At 45.8% G+C, this 10,186-nt stretch overlaps 1 protein-coding gene across 1 annotated transcript; it reads left to right on the top strand.

The window, feature by feature from the left end:
• The first annotated feature begins 923 nt into the window (after positions 1–923).
• On the top strand, positions 924–2,657 carry LOC140205028 (uncharacterized). The gene has a single exon (XM_072272102.1). The coding sequence runs from the start codon at positions 1,009–1,011 to the stop codon at positions 2,443–2,445; it is 1,437 nt and encodes a 478-aa protein (XP_072128203.1). The 5' UTR covers positions 924–1,008; the 3' UTR covers positions 2,446–2,657.
• The last annotated feature ends 7,529 nt before the right edge of the window (positions 2,658–10,186 follow it).

Here is a 10,186-nt window from a genome sequence, read left to right on the forward strand (position 1 = left end):
GAAAGACAACTGCCCTCCCCTTCATATTCATTGTCATTATTGTTGATGAGTTCATCACCATCAGTCACCTTGGACGGTGGGGGAGTGGGTCAGAGTAATCAGAAAGTCTCCAGGATCAGCCGTGTAATATCATGTGCTCTTTGTAGTGTTGTGGGACATGACCGGAACTTGAAATAATACTAATAGAGAGAGACAGACTGAAGCACGTCACAGATTAAAGACGGAGGAATGGCCCAGTCTGACACAGACAGAAAGATAGTCAGTTGAACTCGCTGTAACAGTATGATGTCAGACATCACCATCGAGACTAAAATGATCTCATCTGAAATGCTGTCCTTCACTCATTGATGTCTTTTGTAAATCTTTTTACAGGTTAGCAACGATGAAGAATCTGTGTGCAGGAATCTCAAGCACAACAACACATTAGTTCTAATGCCTCTGACCAGATATTTATGGAGTGACCAGATATTTTCCTTGTAACACACTATATCTTGTCGACCCTAGGAGATGAAGAAGTATCTCATCCCAGCGGGAAATGTGCTTTGTGTCTGAAATGAAGTTTTCTCTTTGAACTCAGTGAGTCCACTGGAACCGGGGTGCTAAGAACAACAAGCATTTGTTGATCTGTTCTGTCTGCGGGAAGTAATTCATTCTGTCATCCAAGCTGACGATATGACAGAAAACTCACAGCAGTGAGGGGCTGTTCACTTGCTCTGTCTATAGCAAGAGGTTCACTCTGGCAATCTGCAAAGTCACCAGTGAGTTCACAGGGGACAGAAACTGTTCCTTGTGTGGGATGAGATTCACCTGATCATCTGATCTGCTGGCGCATGTGCAAGTTTCACTGTGGAGAGGCTGTTCATTTGTTCAGACTCTGGAAGTGATTCACTCAGTCATCCTATCTACAGGTACACCAGTGAGTACATAGGAGAGTGGCTGTTCACCAGCTTGGTCTGTGGGATTCACTCATCTCATCTGAAGGTACATCATCGAGTTCACACTGGGGAAATGCTGTTCACCTGCTCAGATTGTGGGAAGGAATTCAATCGATCATCTGACCTGCTGGCACACCAGTCAGTCCACACTGGGGATTGGACATTCACATGCTCAGACTGTGGGAAGGGATTCACTCGGTCATCTCAATTGAAGGTACATCAGCGAGTTCACACTGGGGAGAGGCCGTTCACCTGCTCAGATTGCGGGAAACGGTTTACTCAGTTATCTAACCTACTGGCGCACCATCAAGTTCACAATGGGATGAAATCATTCACCTGCTCAGACTGTGGAAAGGGATTCACTCAGTTATCTAACCTACTAGCACACCAGCGAGTTCACACCGGGGAGAAACCATTCACCTGCTCACACTGTGGGAAGGGATTCAGTCGCTCATCTCACTTGGAGGTGCATCAGCGAGTTCACACGGGGGAGAGGCCGTTCACCTGCTCAGACTGTGGGAAGGGATTTAGTCACTCATCTGACCTGAAGCAACATCACCGAGTTCACACTGGAGAGAGGCCGTTCACCTGCTCTGAATGTGGGAAGGGATTTTCTTGGTCATGCAACCTTGTGGCCCACTATCAAGTGCATACTGGGGAGAAGCCGTTCACCTGCTCTGAATGTGGGAAGGGATTCAATCGATCATCTCAATTGAAGGTTCATCAGCGAATTCACACTGGGGAGAAACCATTCACTTGTTCAGCCTGTGGGAAGGGATTCACTCAGTTATCTAATTTACGGGCGCATCAGCGAGTTCACACCGGGGAGAAACCATTCACATGCCCAGACTGTGGGAAGGCATTTAGTCGATCATCTGACCTGAAGCAACATTTGCGAGTTCACACTGGAGAGAGGCCGTTCACCTGCTCTGAATGTGGTAAGGGATTCACTCAGTTATCTAACCTACTAGCACACCAGCGAGTTCACACTGGGGAGAAACCATTCACCTGCTTACATTGTGGGAAGGGATTCAGTCACTCATCTCACCTGAAGGAACATCAACGAGTTCACACTGGAGAGAGACCATTCACCTGCTATGACTGTGGGAAGGGATTCACTCAGTTATCTAATTTGCTGGTGCACCAGCGAGTTCACACTGGGGAGAAGCCATTCACCTGTTCACATTGTGGGAAGGCATTTACTCGATCATCTGACCTGAAGCAACATCTGCGAGTTCACACTGGGGAGAGACCGTTTATCTGTTCAGACTGTGGGAAGGGATTCGGTCGACCAGCTAACTTGAAGCAACATCTGCGGGTTCACACTGGGGAGAGGCCGTTCACCTGCTCTGAATGTGGGAAGGGATTTTCTCAGTCATGCAACCTTGTGGCCCACTATCAAGTTCACACTGTGGAGAGGCCGTTCACCTGCCCTGAATGTGGGAAGGGATTCAATCATTCATCCAACCTTCGGAAGCATTACGGACTTCACACTGGGGAGAAAATTTAAATCTGCATGCTGGATCACAGTTATCAAATCCAGAGGCAAGTTCACAAGTGATTGTTGGTGTTGAATTCTGCAATTATTGCTGCTGCCAACCACACCCATTTCTGCACCCTGGTCACTGGGACTGGGAGGAGTTTCTTCTGCTGATGTTCACATTTAATGGGACTGGAGTTTAATATTCTGGATCTGTACAAATAAATCAGTTTTATTTTAAATTCTGTCTCAATTACTCAGTGAATCTACAACACATCCAGTGCACTTTAGGAAATCAACTCTGCCCAGGAGGTCCCTGCCAATATTTTTGTTCCATGACAGTCCTTTTAAATCCTCCTCTGCTGTTCACCTCTCACTCTCCCTGTGGTGATGGGTTCCAAACAGTCACCACTCTGTAGGTGAAGAGGTTTCCCGTGAATTTCTTGAAGAAGAAGACGAGCTGAATGCAGTTACAGTATGTCTGAAATGTTGTTTGTCCCCCAAATCTCTGGGCCAAAGAAGAGTAGTTTACTCAAATTATCTATAGAAAAGAGTAAACAGTCAGTGTTTCAGGCTGAGGCCCTTCATCAGGACTGGGGAAAAAAGGTGACAAGTCAGAGCAAGAAGCTGAGGGAAGGGGAGGCAGAAGTAAAATGCTGTAGGTGAAAGCAGGAGAGGGAGAGATGTGAAGTAAAGAGCTGGAAAGTTGATTGGTGACTGAGATATGGGGGGGGGGGAAGGAATCTGATAGGAGATGTTTGAGGACCATGGAAGATAGGGAAGGGATGAGATGGACATGTGAAGAGATGAGGTGAGCGAGAGAAACAGGAATGGGGGAATGTTGAAGTGCAGGACAATTACCAGAAGTTCAGAAAATCAATGTGCTAGCCATTAGTTTGGAGGCTACCCAGGTGTTGCTCATCCAACCTGATTGCATCCTCATTGCAGCAGTAGAGGAGGCCATAGACTTACTTGTTGGAATGGGAAAGGGAAGCAGAATTGAAATAATGACCACTAGGTGCTCCTTCTTTTTCTGGTGGACAGATGTAGAATGGTAGACTACTTTGCTGAGCACTTGCGCTCCGTCCACCAGAAAAAGCGAGATTTCCTGAAACGTCAACTATTTACTCTTTTCTGTAGATGCCTGGCCTGCTGAGTTCCTCCAGCAATGTGGTAGTTTAACACATTATTCCCTGCTCATTTCAAAGTTATGGGTCATTTTCACTTCCAAAGGGCTATGTCTCATACAGCGCGGTTGTTGGAATACACCACTGTACACATGAAGACTGGAAGCAGAATAGGTGTTGAATGTTCAATGGAGCAGGGTGATAAACCAGAAACGGGTCAGCACGGGGCTGAGTTTCAGTCTGAACAGTGGGAGTTGTAAGAGGATATGATGAGCAGGGAAACAGCAGGAGTGTGGCAACAAATGACAGAGTAGTAACATTCTGAACCTGATTGACACAGAAAAAAAATTAGATTGAATTTGATTGTTGACACCCAGAATGCCTGTTGACATGGAGTATATTGCTTGCTGTGTTAAACTGGCAGCTGAGTTCTCATAAAAATATTCACCGGATTGGTATCATTTAGCAGATGCTTTCAGTGGCACTGTCCTTACCCAGAAATCTCTGAGCTTAAGAATGTACTATCACTGTGAATCAAGTATGCAGCTGCCTTGTGTTCTAAGTTCTGCTCAAAGGTACGTATGGTTTCAGTAGACAAAAGGCTCTGGGAATGGGTGTGCTGGACTTCCCAGGCACAGCTGAGATTATGCTATGTAAACCTAAGGGATTTGGGACTTACTCGAAAAACATAGTTCCAACCTTATCAGACATGAAGAACTTTTAAAGTATCTTCAAGTTAAGTAGTTAAATAATTTTCTACCAATTGAAGTGGAACATTGAGATCAGGTCTGATGACAAGAACCATCTGATGTCTATCCCTCGGTAGTTAATGGGAACAGCTGATGTCCATCCCTTGGTAGTTAATGGGAATAGTTGAGACTGAGGCCTAAAAGAAAGAATGAAAATGACAATTAGAGCTGCACAGGAAAACAAACCTTTCATGTCACCTTTGGTTCAGCAGCAGATCACCTTTGTAAGTTCTCCACCATCAATCACCTCAGTGACAGTGATCAGAAAGTCTCCAGAAGCAGCTGTGTAAATACCGTGTGCTCCTGGTTGGGCAGTGAGACATGTCCAAAACTGTTAGCTCTAGGAATGGACAGATACACATTGAGCCAAATCGCAGATCAATGACGGACAGAATTAACCCAACATGATACAGACAACAGGGGGATTTGATGCTGAATCCAGATTCCTGAACTGTGATCAATAGAAGTTGAGGATTTGTTCTCTTAGCTTGTGGTGTGCCTCACTGTAACAGAGAGATGTTAGACATTACCTTGGAGACTAAAACTATGCGGCATGCTGTCCTTCACCCATAGATAGCTTTTGTAAACTTTTTACAGAGTACAAAAGGCTCTGGACAGTGTGAGGTGCAAAAGGATATGATGAGGAGCTGGGAAACAGAGCAGGAGTGTGGCAGTAACCTCAAGCACAATTCATGAGTTCTGCTCTGGATCAGTTCACTAGCACTGGATTGCCAGAGATTATATATGTGGCTTTGGAGAAATGAGATTGCATCTAGATGAATACCACACCGTCATAGAAAGGAAAACCTGACATGTCTCTGGCACGACCCTGCCTGCGTGTCTCATACACCCCTTCCCCCCACCCCCAAACCTGTTTCTGGGACAACACCCCTGCCATCTCTGGGGAACCCTTCTACCACTCCACACCCATCTCTGTAATAACCCCTCCATCCTTCCCACATCTCTGAGATGTCCCCTTTCCCCAATGTTCCACACCCCGCATCTCTTGGATGTTCTCCTCCCCCTCCCCCTCCTACACCTTTTTCTGGGACACCATCTCCCTCACATCACCTGTCCGTGTGTCACCCGTTTCACCCCACTTTATGAGTACCTTTGCAATTTCTTACAAACCCCCCACCCTCTCACCTACATTGACCCCTTCCCCACAACTCCTTCCCCCATGTTTCTGGAAACCCCTTTCCATTCACCACAACAGCCTACATTGACTCTGCAAAGTCCCCACCTGACCAGCCCTCAACATCTCTTTGAAGCCCACGACACACCATCCTTATCCCACCACCCTTCTCTGGGATGCACCATTCCCCAAACCCTATTTCTGAGTAACAACTGTTCCCTACTCCCCTCTCTGGAACATTCCTTTGACCCCATCCTCTTGGTTCAGTCTCCAGGATGCCCTTCCTCTACCACTCCATTCTCTGGGACAAATAATTTCGGCCCTGACTTGTCACAGCACATTTACCCAGTAACCTCTCTCTGATATGCCCTCTACACCATTAGCCCTCCCCCCATCTCTGTGAATTCTCAAATCTCTGAGATGCCCCTTTGTGTCTTCCCATCTGCCCTCCCATCTCTCTGTTCTCCCCATCCTCATCTCTGGGGCACCTCTTTCTGGCTAACAGCCTCCCCTGCCCCGTCTCCCATTCCCTGAGACATACTCATCCCCCATCGTCCATCCCACTTAATTTCCCTTCAGTCACCCCCTTCCACTGTATCTCTTGGCTGACAGTTCACCCTGCCATCTCTGGGGTACCCCTACACCCCTTGTCCTCCCCATGGTGTTGGCATTTCTCATTCACATTCACTTGGGAAGTCTACAAGACCATAAGACATAGGAGCAGAATTAGGCCATTCAGTCCATTGAGTCTGCTCCACCATTCCATCATGGCTGATCCCAGATCCCAATCAACACCATTCACCCACCTTCTTACCATATCCTTTGACAGATCAGGAAACGATTAATTTCCACCTTAAATATTTGCATGGATTTGGCCTCCACTGTGGCAGAGCATTCCACAGATTTACTACTCTGGCTAAAAAAAAATCCCTCCTTACCTCTGTTTTGAAAGGTCACCCCTCAATTTTGAGGCTGTGCCTTCTAGTTCTGGATACCCCCACCACAGAAAACATCCTCTCCACATCCACCCTACCTAGTCCTTCGAACATTTATCAGGTTTCAATGAGATCCCCACACATTCTTCTAATTTCCAGTGAGTACAAGCACAAAGCTGCCACACACTCCTCAGATATTAACCCCTTCATTCCGTCAGTGATCCTTGCGAACCTCCTCTGGGCTCTCTCCCACGACAACACATACTTCCTGAGATATGGGGCCCAAAGCTGTTGACAAGACTCCCAATTGTGGCCTGACTAGTGTCTTATAAAGACTCAGCATGATCTCCATGCTTTTATATTCTATTCCCCTTGAAATAAATGCCAACATTGCATTTGTCTTCTTTACACAGACTCAATCTGTAAATTACCCTTCTGGGAGTCTTGCACCAAGTCCCTCTGCACCTCTGAAGTTTGAACCTTCTTATCATTTAGCTAATAGTCTGCACTATTGTTCCTTTTACCAAAATGCATTATCATACATTTCCCAACACTGTATTCCATCTGCCACTTTTTTGCCCGTTCTTCCAATCTGTCTGAATTGCATTGCTTCCACAGCACTACCGACCCCTTCATCTATCTTTATATCTTACACAAACTTTGCCACAAAGACATCAATTCCATTACGTAAATCATTGACAAAGAATGTGAAAAGCCTCACAGATAGATAGGGTAGTTAAGAAAGCTTATGGGGTGTTAGCTTTCATAAGTCGAGGGTTAGAGTTTAAGAGTTGCGGGGTAATGATGCAGCTCTATAAAACTCTGGTTAGGCTACACTTGGAGTACTGTGTCCAGTTCTTTCACTATAGGAAAGATGTGAAAGGGTACAGAGGAAATTTACCAGGATGCTGCCTGGTTTAGAGAGTATGCATTATGATCAGCGATTAAGGGAGCTAGGGCTTTACTCTTTGGAGAGAAGGAGGATGAGAGGAGACATGATAGAGGTGTGCAAGATATTAAGAGGAATAGATAGAGTGGATAGCCAGCGCCTCTTTCCCAGGGCACCACTGCTCAATATGAGAGGACATGACTTTAAGGTAAGGGGTGGGAAGTTCAAGAGGGATATTAGAGGAAGGTTTTTTTACTCAGAGAGTGGTTGGTGCGTGGAATGCACTGCCTGAGTCAGTGGTGGAGGCAGATACACTAGTGAAATTTAAGAGACTGCTAGACAGGTATATGGAGGAATTTAAGGTGATATGGGAGGTAGGGTTTAAGGGTCGGCACAACATTGTGGGCCAAATGTTTCAAATGCTGCCACTCTGTCATTCATTGCCATCCCTCCCCCCCTGTTTCCCTGCTCCTCGTTATTTCTTCTTACACCTCCCACTGTCCAGAGACTGAAACTCTGCCCTGTGCTGGCCTGTCTCTGGTTTCTCACCTTGTTTCACTGAATATCCAATTTACTGTTCCATGTTTTGTTTTCAGACTCTAGAGAACAGTGGTGTATTCTAACAACTCCGCTGTGTGGGACACTGCCCTTGGAAGCAGAGATGACTTGTGACGGTATCCTGAATTATCCCTTATGGACTGTATCTTTAAAAAGAGAGAGAGGGTGCAACTGATTTGGAGAGAGAGAGAGCCTGTGGGTCACCATGGTGACCAAGGGTGGCGTTATGTGATGGACAGCTGGTGTGCAGCATGTTCGGATAAATACAAGGTCAGCTGGTTGTTAGCCAGACACACACATATTTGGATACTGGTTGAGCTTTGTATGCCCACAGAAGGGTGGGTTTTGTGGATCGATCGGGAGAATCGATCAGTGGCTCTCGCAGTGTGTAAAGGAGTGGCTGGTGGGAAGTTATCAGTGTGTCCCCTTTTATGTGGTCACATTCGGTGACTTTAAAGGACTTTGGAGGACAACGGGAAGATACGGCATCGGCGTACTTGAACAACCAACACACCTCTCTCTCCAACACTACTCAACTCAATACCTGTAATACGAACTGAACTGACTTCCTTTAGCTATCATCGTAAGAATGTATCTGTAAGGGGGTTTCGTCTTTTATGTTACTGCGGAGGACGACAGCGAGCCGAGAGACCCTGAGGCGGGCCGGGGGGCTACATATCCAATTACCTCCTAAGCTTGAAGAAGCTTGGCTTTTATATTTCCACACTTATATATGCATGAACTTTGCTAACCTGGTTGATTTACCTGATTTTCATATTACTTTATTACATAGTTATTAATAAAATAGCATTTATTCACAGCAATACTAGACTCCAGGTGTTTTCCATTTCTGCTGATTCTTTAACCCATTACGGGGTACATAACAGACCCATTACATTGAAATGGACAGGGAATAAGGTGGGTAACTGACAATGTCATGCATCCTCGGCCCAGAGATCTGATCTGAGGGACAAAGAACATGCAGTCAGCTTGTCTTCTTCAGTCTGCAGAAAGTCATGCAGGAAATTCAAGGGGAAACCTTTTCACCTACAGAATGGGGACTGTTTGGAACCCATCACCATAGGGAGAGCGAGAGGTGAATCACAGGGAAGGATTTAAAAGGGCTGATATGGAACAGAAATACTGGCAGGAACCAGCTAGGCAGTTGACTCCCTAATATTGGATATATTGTAGGTTCACTGAGTACTTGAGACAGAGTTTAAAATAAAACTGATCTATTTGTCACAAATCCAGAATATTAAACTCCAGCCCCATTAAATGTGAACATCAGAAGAAACTCCTCCCATGCCCAGTACCAGGGTGCAGAACTGGGTATAGTTAGCAGCAGCAATAACTGCAGAGTTTGACACCAACAGTCACTTGTAAACTTGCCTTTGGATTTGGTAACTGTGATGGTTAAATATCCAGCATGCAACTTCCTTAAACTTTCTCCCCAGTGTGAACTCGGCAGTGCTTCCGAAGGTGGGACGAGTGACTGAATCCCTTCTCACATTCAGAGCAGATGAATGGCCTTTCCCCAGCGTGAACTCAGTAGTGTGTCAAAAGGTTGCATGACTGAGAAAATCCTTTCCCACATTGAGAACAGATGAACAGCCTCTCTCCAGTGTGAATTGGCTGATATTGTTTCAGGTAAGTTTGGTAAATGAATCCCTTCCCACAGTCTGAGCAGGTGAATGGCTTCTCCCCAATGTGAACTCGCTGATGTACCTTCAGTTGAGATGACGAGTTGGTTTGGGGGGGGGGGGGCATAAGATTTTTGGATCATTGGGCTCTCTTCCAGGGAAGGTGGGACATGTACAGAAGTGACTGGTTGCACCTGAACTGGAAGGGGACTACTGTCCTAGCAGTAAGGTTTGTTAATGGTGCACAGTGGGGTTTAAACTAGAGTTGCAGGGGGATGGAAACCAGTGTGCCAGGACAGTAAGTGGAGAGGTTGTGGAGGCAGATGTTGGTAAGACTTCAGACAATGTTACGAATCAAAAATGGTGCGACTAATGTCCTGAGATCCCTATATTGAAATGCAAGTAATATCTTTGGAAAGGTGGATCATAGTGCTGATGATAAGGTAGCTGGTTTACAAACAGGCATTAAGCAGTGAGGAGAGACTGTTGGTAGTACAAAACCACAGTCAACTGGATCAGTTTAAATGGAAGACGGACAAGTACGAAAAAGGTGAATACTGAAGGTGTTGTATCTGAATGCACACAGTATACAGAATAAGGCAGATGAACTTGCAGCACGGTTGCAGAGAGGCATGATGTTGAAGGCATCACTGAATTATTGCTGGAAGGTTATAGCTTAAATGTCCAAGGATACACAATGTATTGTAAGGAGAGGCAGGAAGGCGGAGGGGGTGG

Source organism: Mobula birostris, chromosome 11, assembly GCF_030028105.1.
Source record: "Mobula birostris isolate sMobBir1 chromosome 11, sMobBir1.hap1, whole genome shotgun sequence".
Lineage (NCBI taxonomy): Eukaryota > Metazoa > Chordata > Chondrichthyes > Myliobatiformes > Myliobatidae > Mobula > Mobula birostris.